The sequence below is a fragment of the Trachurus japonicus genome, chromosome 2, assembly GCF_045865225.1.
Source record: "Trachurus japonicus isolate A0001 chromosome 2, Traja_1.0".
NCBI classification, from domain to species: domain Eukaryota; kingdom Metazoa; phylum Chordata; class Actinopteri; order Carangiformes; family Carangidae; genus Trachurus; species Trachurus japonicus.
Window position 1 is genome coordinate 7,130,865 of NC_140908.1, and position 25,405 is coordinate 7,156,269.

Sequence of the window (25,405 nt, forward strand, 5' to 3'; positions counted from 1 at the left end):
GTGTGTGTGTGTGTGTGTGTGACAAACTGTATATCACACAACTTGTCATCTCTCTGATGATGCTGTGTGGGGGAGGTCTTCCCATCATTGTCCCCCACTATCTCACACCGTATGACACTTTGTGCATGTGTGTGTGTGTGTCTGCTGATGTCCGTGCTTTTGTATGTGTGTGTGTGTGTGTGTGTGTGTGTGTGTGTGTGTGTGAATGGAGTTTATCCCCGCTGGCCCAGATGCCCCGGCTAAATCCATCACCAGTGGTGCTGCACAGCGGTGCTAAGCTGGAACATTTGGCACCAAGCTAGGAATGAAAAAAAAAAAAAAAAGCAGGAACACACTCAGATATACACATATGCACATACACACAGAGAAAATTGAGTTTGGGGATTTTTTTTAAAGAGATTCAGAGGAAGTGGATTTTTTAGTGGAGGAGTTGGACTCAGGGAGCGGGACAGGAGCTCTTTCTCCGACGCTCTGAGCCTTTTTGGTGGCGAGTGGGGCCGGGGCGTCCATCCCACTCTCTCCACCCGTTCACTCCTTCATCTGTCCGGCTGACAGGATGGAGCCATGTGACGATGATGACGAACTGGGGATGTTAACCGCTTTCCAGTAAGTTCTGGTGTCCCTTGGTGCTTGTTGTTGTTTACTCTTCTCTGGTTGTTGCCTTGAGTACGTGTTGTGACCGCTTTGGAAAGTTGGATTTCTTTGAGTTGAAGATGCATTGTCAGCCACTGGCACCTCTCTCCACATTTACTGATGTTACAGCTCTTTACACAGGGCTTTGTTGATGAAGCTGTGTGGAACAATAGCATTTTAAGGGCTATTCAGAGCTACATTTAGACTTGTAAACATAATCTCAATCAGTCTTTTGGAAAAAGTGAAGAATGTGACCAAACAACAATCAGAGTCACTGGTGGAAAAGTATTCACGCAGTTTACTTCAGTAAAAGTGGTAATAACACACAGAAAACACTCAGTCACAAGTTATATATTCAAATCTGTATTTAAGTAAAAAATACTGCAACAGTATATTCTCAAAGTATCAAAAGTAAATCAATAAGAAAAAGTTAAAGTTTAAAAAAAAAAAGAAAAACAAAGAATACATAATGGATAATGGCTCCAGTCAGTTTCATAACAGACCATTATTATTGATGTTTCATATGTAAGTGTCACTTTGATGACGTTGCTGATCAATATCAAGCTAATTTAAGTACATAAGTGGCATTAGATGGAAATTCTGGTAATGCTCTTTGGAAGTGTAGAAAACATTTCCCTCTGTTTGCTGCTGTGTGTTTTTTTTTAACCATTTCAAAGATGGATATCACAAAGGTCAATTAGGCCATTTTGCTTCTCATTCACATTGAACTGAAAATGACAGGCAGCTACCGTCTGTGATGACCGGCTTAATTACTACAAATTCTACCAGATTGACTGAGTGACTGCTAGCATTGTTGCTAGTTATCATTAAATGTCCTATCTCTTTATTCCACCATGCCTTGGCTACGGCCCCAGCTGGACTAATCAAGCTGATGGATGCTGCGCCCGTCCTTCTTGCTGCAGGCTTTATGGGAGCCATATTGTAATCTTGCTCACTGAATTGACGGCACGTGAGTCGTCCATTACATAAGGCTGAGGTGGCTCCAAGCAGCAGAGGAACCCAGGACCTTGTAATTACTGAACACACTTAGAGATTACATCATGGATTGAAGGGGTTTAGCTAGCTGGCTGCTGGGAAGTCTGGGCGTATGTGTGTGTGGCTTGTGCATGTGTTGTAGCCTCATAAAATTATTTTGCACATATATTTGTATGCATATTGCATTCTGCACTGTGCATATTAAACATCACAGCTGTGTGTGTGTATAAACTGGTATATGTGCCACCTCAGTGTGTGTGTGTGTGTGTGTTGCAGGCTGTTAGGTTCAGGAGTTGCCTTCACTTAACTACACTGAGTAGCTGAGGCTCAGGAGGGGATTTAATTGTTTTAATATCATCCCTTCAACAGCTGGATGGTTAATTCTCATTCTAGAGCAGGTGTGGAAAAAATAAATTATTATTTGATTTAAAAGCAAAATCCACACTAACATATTGATTTGATTGTAATCCCTGAATGTCGTGTGTTGATATTGAACTTGTGTGAAGACTGATGAAAGAGATGAAGAGTGAGCTAAAAGCAGATATATGGTTGAAATTGATAGTAAAGTAGAAAAGGGAAGGTAATGGTTCGATGGGAATAGTTAGCAAAGGTTGATGTACGTTAAATAACATCCAGGCTCTAATTCAGATGGGTTCATTGAGAACATGATGGGTGGTGTTGACGTGAGTTTCTCTGGCAGGGCGTCCAGTGCTCAGCCCAGCGCTGTCTCATACAGTAGATACATGATAACTCATGTACAGTCTCTTTAACCTACAGTAAGATGTTGTTGGTGCTTTAATTCTGAAAAGCACATGGTTAATTTTCAGTGTGTATCCCAGACGAGGAGTAGAGAGTTTCATGCAGCAGCTATGGAATAAATTAGTAGGACTCAGGAAAATACTTTCTACAGTGTTTGGGAAAGAAAAGCAAAAAAGAGAGTTTGCTGCACTCTCTCCTTTTCTTCCCCTTCTACCTAAACATAAACCCCTGCAGTCAGCAGCAGTGGACTGTGGGATTGAGGAAGCGCCAGATCGCAGCATCATTGTCGAAGGATTACAGCAATGAGGTGAGAGGTCATTGGCCAGGAAACATGTGGCCCAGAAAGCAGACAAATGAAATTTGATTCAGATTTAGACTCGGCTCTGCTGTGTCAGTCACACAGATAGACAGACAGGCAGGCATGGACTGATTTTCTTTCAATCTTTCCACCTGCTGTTCTTGGCTTTTAAACCACCGATATTCCAAATATTTGAATGTTGAGTCAGCAGCAGAAAGAGTGAGACAAGTAAAATCAAGTGAACCTGCTGTGCTCTTTTTTCAGTCCGGTTGCACTGCAGAAGGCTCAACAAAAATCAGTAGCCATGTCCCGCACTGTAGAAAACAAGAAATGACAACAGGGGATCGACTTTCTTTTGTTCTTGATTATGCCGTTGTTAAATCTAGGGAGTTTATATTCAGTGGAATAGCTCCAAGACAAAATGAACGGAAGGCTGAGGCTCTGACCTGTGAATATGTAAAGATGAAACGCCTGGAAATAATGAATGCAAATGAGAAGACTTGTTCATTTCACTTCTAAAAGTGGACCTACACCTTGGGCGACCTATCTTTTGTTGTTTACCCAATTTCATTCTCATTGGACTTGTACATATAGGGAAATTAAATTCTGAGGTACGGTAAATTATATTTAAATTTCAAGATGAATTGAAAGTGATGGAGTACAGTAGTTTTGTTTGGACTCTTTGGACACTGTAGCTTTCCTACAGGTAGGAATAAGACACCTTGGCTGTTTTGATAGAGGCCAAAGGTAGTTGTATCATTCTCAAACAACATGCAGAAAAGTTGTGTGTCCACTGGAAGTGCTGTTCTGTGTAATCAGCAGCTGCTCCACCTCTGCCCTGCTGCACTGCTGCACTGCAGGGTGTTTGTGCCTGTACAGGTCAGGTCAGGCTGGACGGGCCTTCAGGCCAAATTGGTCATAGGCCGATTAGTTTGCTGGCAGGTGCTCAAAGTCTAGTCTTGCTCCTCTTCTTCTTCCCTCAGATAGAAATTCATGTAAATTCCTGTTGGCTACAGAATGGCATCAGAAATGATTTGGGATGCATAATGAAAAACTCTACAGGAACAATCATCCACTTGGCTCCTCCAGTTCAGACTTCTTTTGAAGGAAATGTACCAACATGTTTTAAATATTATAGCTACATATATTTTTGGGATATGTATTGATTTTTATTTCCTGTTCAGTGCACCACAGGGCAGCAAATCAGAGTGTTATCGGTGATGGGATGTCAGTGCCATCAGTGATGGGGTGCTACTGCTAGAAAACAGCTCATCCTTCGTTGGCTGGAAAAGGCACACTATTCCTGTTGATTTCCATGTTTTATTGAAACTAGACCAGAGATGCTGCAAACACAAAGCCATAGGTGATGACCTTATATAGTCTCCCAGCTTTTCGAAGAATGAAGTTAGTTTTTTTTCAGTTTCTTCTGAGAGATCACTGTTTTCTTTTTACTCTGCCTCTGTCATGTTTTGAGATGCAGCTGATGTAGAGCAGGTGATAGGGCTGCCTCAAGTCTTGATATCATTGGCGGTGAAAACACACCTCCTTTTGTTATTATTCATTAAATATATTTGAGGATTGTGTTAATTCCAGGGTTTGTCCACTTGTTTTTTCTTCCCCTCCCTCTGTGGATTCCTTATACAGGTGTCTGTAATCAAGGTGGATTGTGATTTCAAAAGTGTATTGTCATTGAGTCCCTTAAGAGCTACAGAATTGTCTAACCAGGTAGTAGCAATAAATTATATTCAAAATTGTAACCTTTCAGGATAAAAGCTAGGTAGAACCATTGATACCACATTTCTTGCTGAGAATCCTGTGTCTGTTTTTGTGCGGCAGGTGTTGACATCAGCAGGATGGTTTTGTGTTCTCTTTGTGTCTCAGTTGGTTGTTTTTGTTTGGAGTTGCTCCATCCCATTGTTATTTGTTCATGAGCTAATTGAGACAGTGGATGATAATCTCACTGGGAATACCATTTATCACACAAACATGATGATGTCCACAGTCTGAGTTAGTGTTATGAGTGTGTGTGTGTGTGTGTGCGTGTGTGTGTGTGTGTGTGGATCAGACATGTAACGGCATGTTGCACAGAGTAGGGATTTGCTGTGCTAAATCTGTTTCCAAACAGTCAGAGATCTTTCATAAATGTCAGATGAGCTAATGTGTAAATCCACAATCCTTTAATGACTAAATGCAGATGTGGCAGCAGCCCCGCCAGTTAAAGAAGTTTTACATTTAGTAGGGTTATCACAGGATGCTTATCTCTGTATGTCTGCTGTAGGAACTGTGAGATTTAAAACCCATATGCCACTTAGCTGCATATGCTGCGAGCTGTGCTTCCTTGCATGTCAAATGGCTGGAACAGATGGAAGAGATCTGGATTAACCAGGATACAAGTGCTTGTTTGTTACATTATATTGTCTGATAAGAAATATTTTTCCTGTTTGCACTGTTTCATGAGAAGCTTTTGCTTTATTATTATTTATCATAAATATGCTGTTGACACCATTACTATTCACACCACCACATCAACTCAGCACCAGGGAACCAGTGTACATTATTTAAGGCCTTTTACACTCACTTCTCAGAATTTGTATTCATGAACAGGAAATATGATTTATTGAGAACTTCACAGTGAAATTGAATATCACTACCACTTGCCCCTTTCACTGTGCTTGTACTGTGTATGACATAGCGTGCTTTAGCAAAAAGTTCTCTGTTTAACTCATCTAGACATATGGTCTGACTCTTTGCAATAGATGTAATGGACATTAACAATACCCATTAAGTAAGGGGATGTCATGGTCCCTCATTGGGCCCAGATGCTAAATGGGGACACCTCAATGCAGGAGCCAGTCATATGATTTATATGCTTGAACCAAGCATGTACATACTTAACACCTGCTCAGCTGGTCATCATAAACAGCTCAGTTGGTTTTACTTTTAGGAGCAGTTAAACTCGAAATAAAAAAGTGTATACTTAATTTTCCTGCTTCTCTGTGTTTGTCAGTGACCTTAACCTTTCATATTGCAGGTCACTGGGCTAATGATATGAGTATGGTTTGGGGCACATCACAGTGCAGCCTGAAAGCAGTGCCCTCTTTTTTTTTATTGACTCAGGAATTGATTTTGAATTGATTTATGACACAGAATCAAAAGCAATGTCTGAAAAACTCAAAGGTTTTGTGCAAATTTGAAATATTTCTTATCTTCTATTCATCTTACTTTTAGACACTTCACTGTTATCTTATCCACTCCCATCTCTCTCAGCACTGCTTATAGCTAATCCACTTTGAAACCGCTCAGACACATCAGTTCCCTGCCTGAAACACATTTACAGGTGCCTCTGATTTATTTGTTATACACCAATGGACAGCTAAAATTTAACCAAAGTGCAGTAAGCATGGGAAGCCAAGGTGAAGGTTTTACTGTGAAGCAGCTGCAGGATATGTTGAAGTTAGTCCCTCACAGTAACTGTGAGGAGGCTTTTCACTGTCTGCTATTTACATTGGTTATCACCACCTCCACATGTTTAATGCTGCTGCATTTTATTGTTTACCAGTTTCCAGTGTGGTCCCAGTGGAGAGTTTACATCATGTGTTGTCACAGTGTAACAGCCTGACGCAAACACACAAGTAAACAGCTTTAAAAGTGCAACACAAACAATACGACAATGCAGCCTCTCAGCTTCTGTTCCAGGGGAAAACTGTTATTTATTACCTCCACTCTTCCACCATTGCTCTGATTCCCACTTTTTTTTTGTCTCTCTCTCTCATCAGTGGGAGCTCTGCCCAGTTATGTTCAGCAACACTGGGAATGTTGCCCAAACAAGAGCCCCTCCCTCAGGCGTCTTTGTCGTCACATATTATGAGTCCTTAGCCTGGCAATCACGCTGCGTCCACCGAGCAGCAGCTTTTAACAAGTCAACTATTTTTTTAATATTTATTTTTACACAGAAATAAGTTGAGATCATATTTTAATATTTACCATTTCCAGTTGATAATCATTCTGCCAAAGATATCTAATGTGTTATTAAGTGCTAAAAAGAAATATGACATATTTGTGATTTCCATATTTTATTTATTTATTTTTACTGAAACAGAGAAACAGTCTTGCACATATACTCGCGTGCTTGTTTTTATGTGTGAGGGTATTTGGCAGCATCTTAGAAATACTGCTGGTAGCCTAAAAAAAACACCTCTCCTCAGCATTCAAGCTTAGTGAGTGTGTGTGTGTGCGTAATTAAATGTCAGACTGGGCTGGAAGAATAGCTAATAGCATTTGATCAATTTTGGCCATCTTTGCATTTTGATTTTCGAGGCAGGACGTGAATATATGCATGCCATGCAACCAGCGAGTGAACATATGCCCCAGAGGACAATGTGATTCTTTGCTTGGTAGATGTTGTATCTTTGCTTGTGTACAGATGCTGCACATCTGCATGAAAGCGACCCCTGGAAATCTTAAGGGGTCTGGGGGCAGCCGGCTGTTTGCTGCTATGCTGTGAAGTGACAAATAGCTCCAGTCGTTTCCCACTCTTCCTTATCTCCCAAGTGTCTGCGACAGGCTTGGTTATGGAAGAGGGACGTTTAGTAGGCTGACAGTAGGAGGCATGAGGAAAGCAGCAGAAGCAGGGAGGCAGAAACAAAACAGGCCTGTGCCAAATGTATTATTTGTTTAACGCCAGACGGAGGCAGTCAGCAGGTTTAATGCTTCAGAGTCTGTTTGCAGCCAGGTATACCAGGTATGCCAGGTAGATAAACACTCAGCTGCTCTGGAAGAACATAAGACAACATTTTGATATCAAAACAGGATTCTCATGGGCCTGTGGGAAAGTTTTACTGACAGTAACATGAGGAACAAAGTGTGTTTAGCAGCGCGGACACCTCCTCTGCAGTAGACCCAGTATGTCTAATGCAGTTTGTTTGTTTTGCATGTCAAGGAAGATATAGAAGTCATTGAAAGCATCAAGTGTTTTCTTTTGCTCTCTCTGCTTTGTCTTCCCTGGGCAAACGGCAAGTTTTTGTCTTTGTCTTGAGATAAAGTTTCACACTCTGCAAGCTGGGCTAAATCCACTTTGAAATGTTGCTTTGACATTGTCCGTCCCTGTTGGTATTCATCGTGTTGCAAGAGACAACTGCAGGTTTTTGAAAATGCTTGATCCCACTTGATCCATGTCTGATAAAATGGATCAGGTCTTATACAGAGACAAAGAATGTGTTTACTTGTTTATTTATTTGACATTGCTACTGCCTTTATTTGAGATTGGAAAGTTAAGGCTTGACAGGAAAGAAAGGGGCAGATAATAAAATGCAACACAAGTCTATGATGGAATCGATGCAGGGAAGTTGTTGCTACAGTGTATGATGTGCATGTTAACTGCTGGGCCACCACTTAGCTATGTGTTTGATAAAGAAGACCAAACCAGTAGGTCACACAGGCGATACTGATGCTGGAGCAATTTTAGTTTTAATTTGTTTCTCGTGTCCTTGGACTCTAGACTTCTTAAACACCAGTGAACAAATACACCAATTAAAGCAGGCCATTAATCCTGATGATGCTATCTTAGTGCAGACTTTTCTGTGTGAGGCTGAGAGGAAGCCAAACATTACAGGGCAGAAATATCAAAATATATTTGATGTCAACACTAAACTTGTCATTGCCAAACATTTTCTCTATTTTTAGCTGCTTTGAGTCAGATTTATAACTAAAGAGGAAGAATATTTTGTTTCACATTAAACAATATGCAATTATAACTACTAACTAACAACTAATAAACATTCAACCAATGGCTGCATTTGTGCATCATAACGGGCCAGGAGGAGCAGGTTTAACATGATGTGGATGTGTGTAATAAGATGGGCAATAAGAGGTTACACAGTAAAGGAGATTTATCTTGCTATATCTGTTAGAGCCAGTGCCCAGTGTGTGTTTGTAGAGCTCCTATATATTTATAAGGTTAAGAAGTGATTCAAGTAACTGTGCTTGAAGTATGTCTCCTTGAAATCTTGTTTTTACTTGTTCTCCACAAAGTACCACCTTTGTTGTCTGACCTGAATCTTGAGATGAAACACTTTTCTCTTCCTCCTCTCTTTCTCGCGTCTCCTCTTGTGATGTAATTCTTAATTCTCTGTGTCTGTCCTTTTCCCATCTCTTTCTTTCACTCCATCCTTCAGTCTCCTTCTCCCCCAATCCATCATCAACTCCCACATCACACCTCCGTCTCGTAACCCATCGCTTTCGAGTATCCATCTCTCCCTCCTCCCATTTATCCTCCCTGACCTTTCTGTCTCCCTCCCCCCTCACACCTTCATCATCTCTCCATAGGTCCAGCTCCCTCGTCCCTGCTGTTGAATCAATCTAGTCTATTTCTCCTCTTTCTCACACCCATCCCTCCATCTCTCCTCTCCCCTCCCTCGCTTTAGGGTTGTCTGCCCCGTCAGATTAGGCCTGCGTCATAAGGAACGGAGAGAAAGAGCGAGATTGCCAGTTGGATTAAAGGGGGCGCCGGAATGAAATTCTATGATCTCATTGTTTAGACGAGTCACATAAAGTTGGTGTATGTGTGTGTGTGTGTGCATGTCAAGGGAGGCGTCGGATTTACCCCATGTAATGACAGGGAGATGGCCAGGAACGCCTGGCCCTGCACTGTTGCATGCTGGGTAATAACACTGGGAAAGTGTCTTTAGTGTAGTGACAATGTTAAATGACTGATTTGCACTCTTATTGTGTTCATTTATCATCGTGTTGTTGCATAAACTTGACAGCGTATCAAATTACTCTATGATGATGGATTGGGCTGCAGAGAGTGGATGTTATCCAGTCATCAGGTATTCACATGGCCTGACTATTTGAATGAAGATATCACTGCGTAAATAGAAATAATGATAATAATTACCTAAATATAAAGAGAGTGACATTTATAAACACTTCAATATTAATTAGAAAAGAAGTGTCATATCAATAAATTATTTCTCTGCTTCATAAAACCTCTTGAAACCTGCATTCTGTCTGCAGAGTTAAAGAACTATTAGGATCATTTCAATCACTTATTTAAGACTTGCATTCAAAATTAAGTAAAGTTAATTCAAGTAAGTTGTAGGATTGATGTTGTAAGTATTTATGAAAAGTGAGAGTTCAAATTGAGATTGGCCCTCATGAGTATTATGAGTTATGAGTCTTATGATGTTCATTTCAGCTCATTTTAAATGATAGGCTATGTACAATTTGAATGGTTTAAACCGCACCGATGGATCATATTTTGTGCGATAATTGTGTTTATTTCATATCTAATCGAATCTGCAACACAGATTGCAGCTGTGTGTTGAATGCATTTTATTATTTTTCTTCCAGTTCCCACTTGAGCATAAATAACCAAAACCGTGATCTTTCCTTGCGACTAACAGTGTTTTTTATCAACTGAACCTAAAGCCATGCAGGACGTCAGCGTAGGTCTCTCACGTGTTTTGCACACACATCCACTCTGACCTTCTCAGACTCTCATGACAGTATGAAGATGTCACTCTCGAATTGAAAACAAAGTGTTGCCAGCGGTTGTAATTTACAAAGCAAATAGAGGGCAGATGACCATATTTTGTAGTGCAGCTCTGTGCACATTGGTCAGTGGTCTGCAGAGTGCAGAGCAGCCAGTGAGATGGAAGTGACTGCTGCAAAGGTGACAGTGATTTATGTATTAACACTTGCACTCAGAGACTCAAGGGAATGTCAAAGTCATCAATGTCTACATTCTTCTGGCTGAATAAAGAAACAAAGCTTTATTATTTCATTATCTGCCATCAGCTGATCAGCCAGAATTCTTTATAGTATGATTGATCAGCTTCAGCACAACATTTTAACTGTGGGACTTTATTGTTCTTGACGCTATAGTCTCTAGTGAAAATCTCATTTCAGGGTGATGGTGATTTTGTTGGACGGGCTACATCGTGCTTTTTTAAAGGAGACAGAAAAGATGGTTCGATATAGACACACACACACACACACACACAAAAACGCAGGTTAATGATTGACTCAGTATGTGTGTCAAACATCACAGACCACAAGGTGAAGGAGCCTTGAATGCCAATGTGGTGTGTAATAATGCAGGGCACATACTTTGTCTTTCTCAGTCCCCCCCCTCTCTCTCACACACACACATTCACACAGTCGTGCACGCTCTAACGGTGACCTTGGGCTATATTGTTATTCAGTAGTGGACAGAGGCCGGCAGCCTGCCTCGTCTCCTCTTATCTCTATAGAACACAAACCAGCAGTGAGGTGCCAGTGACGCTCCTATCTGTCCTCACTGTAATAAGCATCACTGTTTTAAATCAGCCAAGTGAGGAGATCAGACAACAGCCTTGAGAGATAAGAGAGAGGTCCCACTGTCCTGTCCATCAGGTGCTTAACACCTTCATGGACCATACGGGTTATTACTTCTTAGAGTAGAAAACATTTGAATGTTTTTAAGATTCTGACAAACCCTTAAACTATAAACGAACCAAAAAAAGAGATGAAAAGAAAGATTGGCCAGATGGCATGTGGAGAAATAACTGGCAGACTGACAAGTTGAAAACAGTACTCTCTGTCACTTATATTGAGATACACAGTGAAAGTCATGGTGAGTTACACACACAGTCTCTGATAGTTCAAACCATCATAATAAATCATTTGGAGCATTACTATTACAGCTGATGAGCACAGCTGGGATGAAGTCATTAGGCTTCATCCCACCTGATATTTACTGCCTGTTCTGCTTCCTTTCATTCATGCATGCATTTAACAATTGCATTTCCCTAATTAAAATAAACTTGAGAGCAGTGATCAGGTTTGCCTTGGTGCTAACTGTTGTTTCACAATTACAGTCATTTGTAATTGCAGAGCTCAGTGTTTTTGGTTGGTTGCTGTCTGTTTTTTGTTGACCACAGCCGGTCACAGTCCTTTCTATCTATCAGAACGTGACAGTCTGAGGCGTCATCTGTTGTCTGTCTGCTGGGCCTGCACTGCCAAACACACCTTTCCCCTCCGCCTGTGACTAGGATCAGCTGCTATTATCCGTTGACAGGAAGATGATGATGGTTCTCGGTGCACTGTTTTATAATATCATACTTCATCCTCAGCCTTGTATAGGTCATATCAGTTGAGTATCAAATTGTTTTGGACGTTTGAAATAATCAGACTGATGACTCCGGTTTGACTCAGCTGAAGTCACTGAAGGCATCGGAACCAAGAAATTATTTTAAGAGCATGATGAGCAGAAGTTGTATAAATAACAGTATTTTGGATGACTCTCTTGCTTGTGTGTTGTTGTGGAGGAAGAGTTTCATTGTGTGTTTCCCTCTGAGATGGGAGACTCTTCAGACTGGGAGATCTGGGGGTTGAATGGGTGCTCAAGTGACTGGAGGTGGAATCAGTGAAGTGCAGAAGTAAATTACAGGCTGAGAAGTAAAAGGCCCTGCTCGTCCTTCACTCACACCCCACTCAAAAAGTTAAGAATGCAGACTTGTTTAATAAACCATCTTTTTTCCCCCCATTTTTACTTCATATTTATGATGCACTTTCTGAGTTTTACTGAACTGAATTGCTCTTGTTCCTGCTACTTAAGGGATGACACTTAATAAAAATCAGTAATATCAGGAATAAATTGGATTTTTCTTGCAGTCTGAACTTAAAGCTATACAAGACCAACAAAAGGGTTGGTGGAAAGAATCTTGGGTAATCAGCACACTGTGTCCTTTCTTACATCTCTTTATGAAATGAATAATGATCATACTGTAAAAGAGGAATTTGCGGACCTTGGCAGAAGCTCTTTCTCTCTCCTCCACCTCTTCATTCATTCCTTACTCTCAGCCCTCACACCTCTTGGCTCCTCTCCACCCTGATAGATCCCCTCTACCCTTAATAATCATGTCAATTTTAAATTAGGCAAATTCTTCCTCAGTCACGTTACCCAATCTCTGCCTAAAAGTGGCAGTCCTCTCTCGTACCCTCACGGGAACCAATCATTTGGCACCCTCTCTTCTGCCAATCCAATCAGTTACTCCTGCAGTCTGCTGCTTCTGTAAGGACTCATTTTATCGAACACATTTCAACAACAATTATTTGCCGTGTTCAGAGGCTTTATTTCTATTATCTATCTATTCTATTTCTATTATCTAAGTCGAAATACTGTACTGATTTTCTACATTTCGAATTACAATTGAACACACCGCACAAGAGGCACAAGAAAACTCAACAAATGTCTGCTCACGGTCATGTTTTTAAAAACACATGCAGCCCTTTAATTGTGCAGCGCTATTATTTTGCCTGCTTCCATCTATGTTTGTTGCTCTATGGTCTGTCAATGTGTCATGTCAAATCTATTGATGGAGGAAAACGACATTTGAAGACTGAGCTGTGCAGATAAACTGACGTGCTACAAAGTTGACCTATTATTTCCAGCTATTTTGTCTTGTTTCTCCTGCTGACCCAACATAACAGTATAGACAAGCACTCATCCCATTTAAAATCACCAATAGAAGACACAGTCTGCGTTTATTCACCACAAAAGCCAAATCATTTCAAAGCTTGCATCAGAATTGATTCCTGAAAACTATTATCCAAAAGCTTTCAGTAATGCACAACACAAGATATCCCAAAATAGCTTTTATCTGTAATAAATTGTGACAGGAAATTGAATCTACTAACAGATAAAAGGGCTTTATCCATTTGTCTTCTTCTCATCCCGAGATAGGTTTTTGACCAGACCAGTATGAAATTATAAGAGGGGAGCAAGGCCTTTTATATCCTGCTGCCCACAAACGTACGTTTGATGTGTGTGGATGCATGTGCGTGTTTGTGTGTGTGTGTGAAGCCTGAGGGAGGACGAGGGTCATCAAAGAGTCTTTTCATCAAAGCTGCAAAATTGTTTTTTTGGCCATTGCTGCTTTGCACTCAAAGCAAAAGAGAGAACACACATGATGAAACTAAGATGGTGAGCAGGGCATAAACATAACACCTAAATATCAGCAAGACGTCATCGTTATGAGTATGTTAGCATGCTGACATTAGCACTTAGCCCAAGGCGCCATGGTGCATCTCCTCAAAGAGCAATTAATGTGGCCATATCTGTAATCTTGTTGTTAGAGAGCCTTATAATTCTCTATAAGCACTGTTGAATGAGACTGATTTAAAAAAGTCTTCCTCTCTGATGTGTCCATGCTGAGAAAGTTATGTAATTGGCAAATCAAACCCTGTGGACAAACAATAAGTCATGTCAAGTTACAGCAGAAGTTATCTCAAGGCAGTTTTCAAACAGAGGAGGTCTAGACCTTTTCTTTATAGTGTTATTTAGAAAGAGCCAACAATTCCTACCAAGAGCAGACAAACTGGGACAACAAGACATCAAAGGATGAAGCTGCTTCTTACAGCTTCTTGCATTGACTGTTACACAACTGGACTTAATATAAGCCAGAGCTTTTAGGAGTTGTAGAAATCTGTGAAACAATAGTATGTTTTCTTGACAGTAGATGCCCTTGTACAATTATTAGAAATGCCACTTTATATCATTTAGTTGCTCTATCAACAGTCTGTGTAATACTGCTGAAAACTTTTTCACTAAAGTCACTGAAGCCTCAAACTTTTAATGTGATCAAGTATGCAGTTCCGTCAGTCCCAGGAGAAATGCTCTTGCTCATAAATAGTGATTAGACTGTCCTAAACCATCAGAATAATCTTGATGAATTCCTCAGTCGTGTTGCTTTCATCGTGGGGATATTTGTCTCCATTTCTCTCATTTCATGTGCCATTTGACATCATGTTTCCTGTCAAACAGATTTAAAAGAAATGCAGAATTGTTGTCCTTTAAGACTGTATGTTAATACTGGGGACATTGGGGGTCAGAGATTCTTGTGGTCTTGTCTGTTATAGGCCTGAAGTAAGAGAGTGAGAAAAAATATACTTTCATTCTTAAGGGAACTGAAAAATGCCCTTTCATTGCACGCTCAGTTAAGTTGATCGGCCCTACATGGGACACTAAACATTCTTCCTGCTGTTCTGCATTCAGTTAAAGTTGATCAAACTCCACTGAGGTTCATTTATGGTTCATCCTTGGCCTCTTGTGGCACCAGGCCAGCGGGGGCACCATCTTGCCGTGGCTGAACCATCTGTGCACACACACAAGACTGTGACTTGTTGTTAAGGTTTGATGACAAGGGGTGAAAAAAAAAAGAGTCCTTGAATGTTCTTTCTCCACAAGTCTGTGGAGTTCATCTTGTTTATTTCTTCCATTGTTGGGAGGAGAGGCAGTCCCATGATCAGCCTTAAAAAATGATGCAAAAAAAATGTAAATGTTCCTTCTGAGTCAGTAAAGGAAGCCATCAGTGGTCAGACGTACATGCTCACAAGGGGAGAGGAAAAACCAGAGAGACGGGGTCTTGCTCCCATCAGCTTCCCATTCTGCAGAGTCAGCTTTTCTCTCCCCATCACCGCTCTCTTCTCCCCCTCCTTCTCTGTGTCTCTCAGTTGCTTTCTCTGTACAACCAAAGCACTTTTACTCTCCCTATTTGTCCCTCCTCCATCTTTCATCTTGATTTCTCCCTCTCGTAGCCCTCATTGCTCTGCATCCTCCCTCAGTCCTCCTCTCTGCCCTGCAAAGAGACTTGCAGCCCTGATGAACAGAGGGCAAAGCTATAGAGCCAGAGAGCATCCGTCATCCATTCGCTCTGTCCCTCCCCCCTCCCTCCCTCTCTATCCCATCCCTCTCCCATTCTCTCTCTCCCTCCCCCTCCCTCCTCTTCTCTTCTCCCCTGCTCACCGCGGTGAGGATCACTGCACTTCTCCATGCGCTGAGATGGAGAGCACACACAGAGGTCTTGTTGCAGCCCGTATGGAGAGCAGTAGAAAGGGCTGACTGGTCCCAGACACAGCACAGAGGTGGGAGGTGATACTCTCTCCCTCCATCATCACTTAGGAACGCAATATTCTGGAAAGACAGGGAATTGAACAGTCTGTACTGGACGGGACATTCAACAAGGATGATACTTGCTGCCGTTTGACTGAAATTTCCAAAACTGCAAAAGAAACATTCTGCGTTCTGTGTTGGACAGGCTTTTGTTGACTCTTGATATGGATCCGGGTTGAAACTGGATGTGTGAGTTTTGCGGTGTGAAGGGATTTTGGATGTGGATTAGAATGCTGATGTGGAGGACCTGAGCTTTGGGACATAGCGCTTGGTAGCAGGACCACATGGACATGTTTGGTTTCTCCAAGATGCCAAAGCTGTCAGGGTGAGTGTGTGTGTGTGTTGAGTTTTAAACCTCCTATAAGTCTTTTCTTTCTTATTGTGACAAAACATCTTCAAGAAGTAAATGTAGTAAATGGAAATGACTCCTGTACCACCTGCGCCATACACCTGGATGTGTGATTCATTGCATATCATTTATGTGAAGACAAATGTCCAAGATGAATTTATTTCAGCAGCATAAATTGCATTGAGCATCCTTTCAGGGTTTAATAGTCATGTCTCATGTTCAAGTTTAGAGTTGGAATAGCAGTTGGATGAAACCTGTACTGACTTGTTCACAGCTTTCACTTGTTTCATTCACAAAGTTAAACCTTGGTATTTGAAACAGTGAAAGAAAAACAAGATAGAGCTGATTCTGATGTGTATCATGCACAGAACAGATTTGTATGTGACCTGTGCTGCCTTAATGTCAGAGGCATTAATTGGCGGCTGTGTGTGAAGGCTTGTTATTGATGGATTGTGTCTGTGCAGCAGAGGCTTGGTTGTGGCTTTTTTCTTTTGCAGTGGTTGAGTAACTGAGAAGTCTCCATGGCAGGATCTATAAAGTCTGTGTTGCTGGATCCGTACAACAACAGCAGAGGCTCAGAGAATGTGGGAAATGAAAGGTGGAATTGAGTCTGAGAGTTCAAGGAGCAACCAGATAGTGGAGGGGGATTAAGACAAAGATAAGGAAACAAGAGAGGACAGACAGTGGTTACTGAAAAGGATGGGCTCCTGTGGAGAGCACAGGAACTGTTTCAAGACTATTAAATATTTAAAAAGACAATTTGGTTTAAACCCTATTAAGTCCCCTGTAACACACAACCACGCCCACTTAGTTGGGTCACAGAGCAGCTCATGGGACAGGACTCAGACCTAATTAGACAGTGAAAAGCCCTGCAGCTTAATCATTTAGTTTTACTGACAGCAGGGTGAATTGGCATGTGAGCATGCAAGTATCATTGACAAATTAAAAGATGAGCAGTTAGTTAGTCTAAATGTTTTCCCTAAAGGTAAATATATTATAACAGACTATTTTAATTAGTAAATGACCCCATATAACAGTTTTATATATCAAATCAAGTAGCCTGAGATCTGAAATGTAAAGAAATACTAAGAAGTCTTAAGACAGAGATGAAGTCTGAGCTGCTGTTTTAATGAGGAGCTCAGCACACAACAATCCCCATTCACTGTGTTTCCATACCACACACACACACACACACACAGACCGCATGATACACATGTACATAAATACATGTTTCCATGATCCTTGACTCATGTGTGGTCACAGCACTAAGCCCGCTAAACATGGCTCATGACAAATCTTTTAAATCTACACACATATAGATACAGAGTCAGAGGTGCACATCTGGAGTGGCTTCTAGTCCTGTCAGAGGAAGAGAATGAGACGAGAGTCTCCACAATATTTGTTTCAATACTTGAAACAGTAATAAAGCTACTCGTACAAACTGTGACATGTCTTCAGGAGCAGAGTTATTTATTCCCCACATCGTGCAGGTAGAGTGTCTGTATCCACTGCACAGTCTTTGAGGTTAATGAGTCCATACAGTCCTGTGGAGGCCTCACACAGACTCATCCTGTTGTGTTTTGATTCATTATATACTGCACGTGTTGCTGGTAGGTGAACACTGTCATGCGTTGGTGGATTACATTGAGAATGGGAAAATTCACGAAACTTTGTTTCAGTCATCAATCTGTCTAACCTGCAACTTGGCTTTTAAAACATCAAGACTCTTGATGTTCATAGTTTAATAAAAAGACATTTCAGAGCATCAAGGTCTTAAACTACAGACTACTCATTTTGAACATTTGTGCAAAGAAAGTTTTTGTGACATCCTCCTAATCTGTGAATGGATGGATGGATGGATGGATGGATGAGTGAATTGACAAAACACAGACATCCGTTGCTTGTCTCTTTGTGAAACCAATAATCAGTGTTCATGACTGATCCACACATGTTTATTATAACCTATTTGTTAACCCGAACTAAGTCATTTTTGTGCATAAACCCTGCCACTAGTATCCCCTATTGTTACTTTAGCGACAGTGCAGTCTGCCAGCTTCTATGTGCTCATAGGAGTTGTGTTATTATTACCATGACAATAAAGGTCAGGGTCAAAGTGATATTGAACTTTTCATTTCATCCCCAGCACGACATTTAATAAAGATTTGAATCTGTGAATTAAAGAAGCAAATCTTTGTTTCTTTTTTTAATAACTGAAGAAACAAAACAAAAAGCAAGGCTGCAGCACTGTTATTGATTGTCTAAACGTTGTGTCTAACGTTGTCTAAGGCGTTGTGCTCCTGTGTGTTTTTAAATACATGCAAAGCACATTGCTAACGTCCCTGTTTCTGTAAATCGTAAGGAGGGAAATTGAGCCTTTTTTTTTTTTTACCAGACTTTATTACAAAAAAAACATAAAGTGAAGAACGTTGCACATTAATATAGATGAATGTGCCAGAGAAGCAGTGCGTTGTATATTATCACATTTTTGTCTTTATTTGACTTCTAATTTGAATAAATCGTCTCTATTTCTCATAAGTTCTTCCAGAGTTTTACCCCTTGGGAACCACTTCCTCCTCTCCTTCTCCTCTCCAATTTTGTCAGCCAGTCATAAGGTGCATCACGCTCACTTTTACACATTTGGCTCCCAGCGCTGTCAACAGACTGTAAAATGGTGGAAATTAATAATAGTGCAACACTAAATAGGCACCAAGAGGGTGTTTGTATCACTGGCAAGTCCACTGCATTTCGCTGGTACCCAGATGGCCGGTGTGTATCCATGAGCTTTTCATAATCACAGTGTCAGAGCCCTCTGTTTGCAGATGGCTTACGAGCCCGAATTTGATTTAATGAGAAGTTACAGATCATTTATCACCTTTGTAATGCTCATAATAAATCAATGATTGTAGGATGGGAAATAAAAGGGCTGCGGCAGGTGAGAGGGTTGTGATCTTACTGTTTGTGATTGTTGTTTTTATTCTGCTTGACAGTTTGATCATCGCACATCTGGCTTTATTTCGGGAACATTAACCCAGTCTCTCTTATCCGGTTCAGTCCATGCGTCAAAAAACAAAGGCGGGACTTGTGTCTGTGTTTGTAGTGTGTGAAAAACTTGGCTTTGGTGTGTCGGCATTTGGCAGTGAAACTAGCCAGCAGGGCTTGTTTGTGTTCTGAATATCAGATTACAGTAATACGTTGCCAAATTGCCTTCTGCTTTGTGCCAATGCATGCTGCTACTTCAGAGGGCAAAGTTCCATTGTACCAAGAGCCATCTGACAAGTCGTTGCGTCTGTGATTTTCAGTTTTGAGTAAGTCAGGGGCCTCATTACTTAAAATGTCCTGAAAGCCACTTCACACTTGTCCTGAAGGCAGTTGAACTCAACAAATCTGGGCTTTAAGACCAACCTTTTAAAAGATGCACAAGGAAATGAGGGTTGGAAGAGGTGTTCTGCAAAACTTAAACCTGTAGGACTTAAGTTTCGGGAAAGATTGTGGTTGTGGTTGATACCAGACCAAACACTTACTGTTGTTATGAAGCCCATCCATCACCTTGACTGCTACTTTGTGCAGCAGCACTGAATTCTGCTAAATCTGGATGTGCTGAATCATCCAATACGGATGTTGTTTCTCGGAGTGTGGGCTGTCGTTTCCATATTTCATCACCTCGTACCTCAAGTGTAGAACCTAATGGTTATAGCTTCAGTACTTCACTATTACTCGGCTTTTACTGAGGTCAGGAAGTTGAATAAACAAAAAACGCACCTCTCAGCACCTCCAGAGCTCAGTAAACACATGTCATATTTCTATATTTTTGAACTGAACTTTTTTGTTTTTGTTTGAACCTTAATTTGGCCTTTCAATTGGTTGGTGTATCTTCATGTTTAGTGTATCAGTACTCAATGGATCATCAGTGCTGTCATGTAACCTTAACAGCATCCACACACGTCAGTTATTGGCCACTTTGGGTGTAGCTGTTGGGTGTAGGTCAAAACAAACAAATCGGTGTCATGAGAGGAGAGGAAATGTCATCAGGCTGCAGGACAGCCACCCCTCACTCCATGTCTCTTCCTCACTCTGCCTGTAACCCTTAAAGTTGCACGATTTTCTTGATTTGAGTCAGTATAATCCTCCTAAGGGATTTGGTCTGTGATCACTGCAGGAGGGGCTGACAGGGTGAGCACACTGTTGGTTGTTTCATTCAGTATATTGAAATGAAATCACACAGCACATCCATCCACCTATCTGTCAATCTGCCCCTGGCAGTAGTTTAAACCAGGTATCGTCACCTTTGTAGATATGATCTTTCAAACTGAGACTGATGTGCTTTCTGACTTGAAATTAGATATTTTGGGGGGAATGTTGTACATTTACACATTTGTTTTAACATGACTTTATTTCTTTTAGGTGTAGCCACAGTATCAGGCTGGCAGAATAAAATACTTGTTATCTCCCAGCTCTGAAATGGAACACTTTAATCAGTCCCTCTTTCAGCAGAAATTCATTTCCTGGTGAACACTAATATTCTGTTGTGTTATGATTATCGCATTTAACTTCCCGTTATTCCAGTCATCTCTCACACCAGATAATACTCAAACATTGAAACTCTGTGCTTTATGCTCCATCCCCCTTTGACGAGAGACTGAAATTTGATCAATTATGCAAATGAAGCAAAAACCCATTTTGTTCTTTGCTGCTGTTCAGATTCAAACTTCCTTCCTTCATTTCTCCTCTGCAAAAACAAAATAGCTTTTAGAGCAAGCATCATTTCCCAATTATGCTGTGAATCTCAAACAGTGAGCACACTGAAATTCATAGACAATACACCAGCTGATCAGTGATGCAAAAAGAGGCACTCCTTTGCCCACAGGAGTTTGTCACATGTTCTGTAAATGTTAAGAGAATTTGACATACGGCACATGTTTCTCTTTTGTGTCTCATGTATTGTGCATGAAGCCTTTGGTTCGGAGGAAACAGCGCTAACTGCATTATTTAATGACACAGGTGCATTGGCTTTTGCTTCATAACTGGATAACTGCATAACCGCTGTGTTGTAACGGTACTATGACCGTGGAGGTTCAATTCAAGTCATTTCTATGTGCAGAGACAGCCCTCTATTTTCCCTAATGCCCTTCATAAGAAGCCATGTAATGGTGTTTGGCCTTAGGTTGAACCTCTGTAAGAAACCCAGAGAACAAAGGCACTGAAACCACGCCTGCATCCCAAGATGATTCACTCCTCTCTGAAGTTTGACTTTATTCCTACTCTACTGTAGACTTCATGATGAGTTAGCATAAGGCCGTAACATTAGGTGTCTTAAGTGAATATTTGTAGAGGGTGACTTTTAGACTTATTCCAGGGATCATACAGATGAGAGACAAATTAAACGGAAAAGCTGAATAAATGAGTCAGAACACAGGCAGTGACCACATGACAGTTCAGCTGAGGATAATTTAAAAATTCAGAGAAGCATGGCACCGTCTTTAAAAGACAAAATGAAGGAATATCTTTAGTAAGAATTGTGTTCATCCCTTTAGCAGAGTTCAAAGACTTAGAGAATCCACACCAAAACCACTTATTGCAGCTTTCTACTGTCCCAACAATTACTGAGGCATTTTATATTAGCTTTTCTTTTAAAGTGAGTGTCTCAGTTGCAAACAGCACAGTGTGTGGGGCATGAACACTCAAGCAGTTTATTATAAATTCACAAGTATTTTAGATGTGAAAAGTCAAATTCTGACAATTTTGCATGAAATTCATGTTTTGCCCCCTCATTTGTTTCCTTTGGCTTTCATGCAACAAAGACAGCAACACTGAAGTCAACGTGAGGTTGCTAGGCAATCAGCAGAAACACCCCAGAGTTTGTATTGATTAAATAAAGGAGATATATATTGTTTTTTGAAAGATGGCCTTGCTGTCTTCCTGTTTCCAGTCTTCATGCTAAGCTAAGCTAATTATCCCCTGGGCCTTGCCTCACTTAAAGTGTGCAGTCCTGTTCTGTCAGAGGGAAAGCAGATAAGTGTACTGTAAAAATGATTTAATACCACTCTGTAGAAATGCTGATTACATGTCAGTTTTATCACACACTGTACCTTTTTTTCAGTGTGTATGTAGACATTCAATTTAGATCATAAGATTGTTTGGTACTGTGTGAGTTCAGTGAGCTCAGGCTGAAACTGTGTAGGAATATCAACACAATAAGTCCCTGAGAAAGGCTCAGATTCCTGCTGCAGTTCGGACAGAAAAACAGTTTTTCAGTGCAGACTCTGATAGTTTACAATGTACTCAATGTACTGCACCTTTGCCCCCCCACTTTCCGTACCATTTACCCTTACAGCTGCTGTTCTTCCCTTTTTAGATAAACGCTCTTGGATGCATTCAGTAACATGGTTAAAGTGTTCACATAAAACACCTGTGTTCTTATACAACAAGTAACCTCACTGCCAAGGCTGTGTATTTTTAACTGATCACTAAAGTACATAGAAATGTCACGTGGAGTGAGAGTGATCGGTGAATGAGGAAGACTCACAAACAGTCGTACTGTACATGCCTTTTACCAAGTGCATACTCAATAATTGATCACGTCGACTCACTTTTACTACATGCACTAAGCAATTCTGTGGTTGCAGGACGGACGGGAAGATAAAAATATCTCATACATCTTACATTTTATATTCTCTTTCTCACACACACATACACACTGGTGTTCTGGGTGAGGTCTGCAGCAGGGAAGGAGGCAGCGCTGTGGAACAAATGAATCAAACATGACAGAAAAAATTTGTTCTGAGTCATTTTATTCACTTTCAGAAGTTTGTTGTATTTTGTATTTGTACCGATGAGATGGTGTCTTATCAGCTAGCAGTTGCAATAGTGAAACAGACTAAATCGACTTTGAAATGATTGTGTGCATCTGTCTAGTTTTCTCTGAGGATGTCTGTATATTTATATTTGTATATTTTGGTTTCAGCCTGTCCTTATCCCTGAGTAGCCATCCCGTGTGACCACCATGTTCCCCATGGGGAAAGGTATTGAGTAGGTGATGATTGATGCCTGGTTACCTCCAGACATGACAGTTAGAAATTGTACCAAACAGTTCAGTCTTGGTTTTCTCAGCCCAGAGAATATTTTTTCTCACTGTCTAAATTCATTAGTATTCATTTACAGATTGGTGGAGTGTTGTAGTGTCCCTGTTTCCACACAGGATCTCTGGAGCTCAGCCATACTGACCATCAGGTTCTCGGTCACATCTCTTACCACTTCCCTGGTTTGAATACTCTCTGAATACACTGTACATCTGTTAGCTAAATAGGATAGTGCAGCCATTAGTTCTGCTCCAAATACTATCACATAATACTTAAGTGCCACTGTGTATTCACAGAGCCACACTGTCAAACGTGCCAAATGCACTGTAAACCTACAGTGCATACAGTATACAGTACACTACTCCTGCCTGTAAACACTTAACTAACACATCTCCTCTGGCAGAGATGCTGAGGCCTGATGTGTGTGTGCAAACATGAAGGTCAAGAGTCCTGAACCTAGTCCTCCACTGATTTATCATGGTTATTACTTCCCATAATTGGCCTGTAATGAATTGACTAATTCAATTATAGTGAATTGAAAAGTCAAACATCAGCTCAAACCTCCCGGTCGTCAGATTGTAGTAAGGTTGAGATCACTTAAAGTGTGTGAAACTTACAACTCAGCTGCTTATTTACTTCACTTTCATGTGTAAATGCAACAAATAAGGAGTGTAGACACTGTGAGGAAGAAAGCACTAAATCAAAAACTCACTCAACCTATTTATGAGACATAACAAAGAGAAGCATACAGTTACAGTCCGTTGTGAGTTTTCATTTTAACAATTTATGCAACCTCCTAAAGCAAGAAGTAAATGTGGCCCTATGTTTATACAGAGCACAGGTCAGTGGGCTGAGATTTGATCAATCCTTTTAATAGAAAACAAATGAAACATGGTTTTAATCAGACAGTTTTAGTTGCATTGTTTTCACTTTGAAGCATGTTTGAACCTTTTTCTTTTTTCAAGGTTTAATGTGACAAAGTGCATCATTCCTTTGTGTGCTTCAGACAAGGCTCAACAGTGTGGAAACCAATTTGTGCCATATACCTCCCCTGCTGCTCCTTTTATTTGCTCTCTTTCTCTTTACCCCACATGCACTGGGGGTGCACTGAGGGTAAAGAGATTCTCATTCAAACATTAGGATTCACGGAGAGCGATAGAAGCGTAAGTGTTTCTCATTCATCCTAATGATCACCATTTTCATGTGTAATCTTATTTAGGGAGCGTTTAGCAGCGCTTGTTCTGCTGTGGTATTTTTAGCTGCAGAATTACGCTTTGGTCTTAGATGCAGATGTTCTAGTCAGCTGTAATGTTTTCTGCCTATATGTGTTTTTACCCAAGACTGAACACATCCAGTGACAAATGAAGCTGGTCAATGGTGCGTCCATAGATTATTTTACACACTGCAAGCAGATGTGCATTGTGGACACAAACACAGCTCCTGTACACACACTGTTCTTTCTCTTTAACCTTTCCGATTGACTTGAGCTAAATAGACGGAGGTAGTCAATGCTTGGCCGTCATTACATCACGCAAGTACAGTTAACCAACCAGAAAGTCACTGGTAGTGAAACTCCCCATAGGCATGACCTCAGCCAAACTACATCTCGCGAGTGCAAACACAAACTACAATTAAGGGCAGAAATTAAGAACAAATATATGATTCTATTTTTGAATAAAACCGATTTAATTTTTTTAAAAGTCAGATTTCTTGAATTTTTTAAAGAAAGAACACAGTGATGCAATTCAGATCATGAACAGTACATGCAACATAGTGTTTGTTTGACACAATATAATCAGGTGAAAACAGAAAATCTAAGACTTGATTCTCCATTTGCTTCCTTCATCACAGACAGGGTAAATCAGGTGACTGGTAATTGGCTGTAGCTGTCTCTAGGGATCCATCAGTTTGACTCTTGTATTTAAGTTGCTTCTCAGTGCTTCTCCTTGGATCCATTAATTGACTGCCTAAAGTTACAGCTTGCAATGAATGGAAATTCAGTGTTTTATTATTTGTTTTGTTTTCCACCCTTGGCTGAAAAGCTGAAATTTATTTGACACCTGCAATAAAGGTGCAGAGTTTTATTCAAGCTGAATTTAAAGAGCGACGTTGACAAATTGTAACTGCAAACCATCAGTGGTGCCTTTTTTTAAAAAGTTTTTTTTTCCTTTGATACTATCTCCAATGTGTGAGTTCAAGTGTAGCTGAGCTGTAGACCAAATCTAAGCATCATTGGTTCAACAACAGCATAAACATAATTCTCACACCAGTCATCTTTTAAGACCATAATTTAAAACTGGCTCTGTTGCCCTTTGTGTTTTCTGCCCCTCGGTTCCACTGGGCTTTATGTGACATTTACA

General features: G+C 40.7%; 1 protein-coding gene across 2 annotated transcripts in view; it reads left to right on the forward strand.

The window, feature by feature from the left end:
- The first annotated feature begins 413 nt into the window (after positions 1–413).
- Positions 414–25,405, forward strand: part of LOC146990692 (FERM and PDZ domain-containing protein 4-like) — a 54,818-nt gene continuing 29,826 nt past the window's right edge. Inside the window, exon 1 of one of the 2 annotated variants that reach the window (XM_085797341.1) lies at positions 414–606. In XM_085797341.1, the coding sequence (XP_085653467.1) occupies positions 557–606 (50 nt within the window). In that variant the 5' untranslated portion in view covers positions 414–556. Of the gene's footprint in view, positions 607–15,659; positions 15,946–25,405 lie in introns of those variants that run through there. The other variant, XM_085797349.1, reaches the window with a different exon arrangement.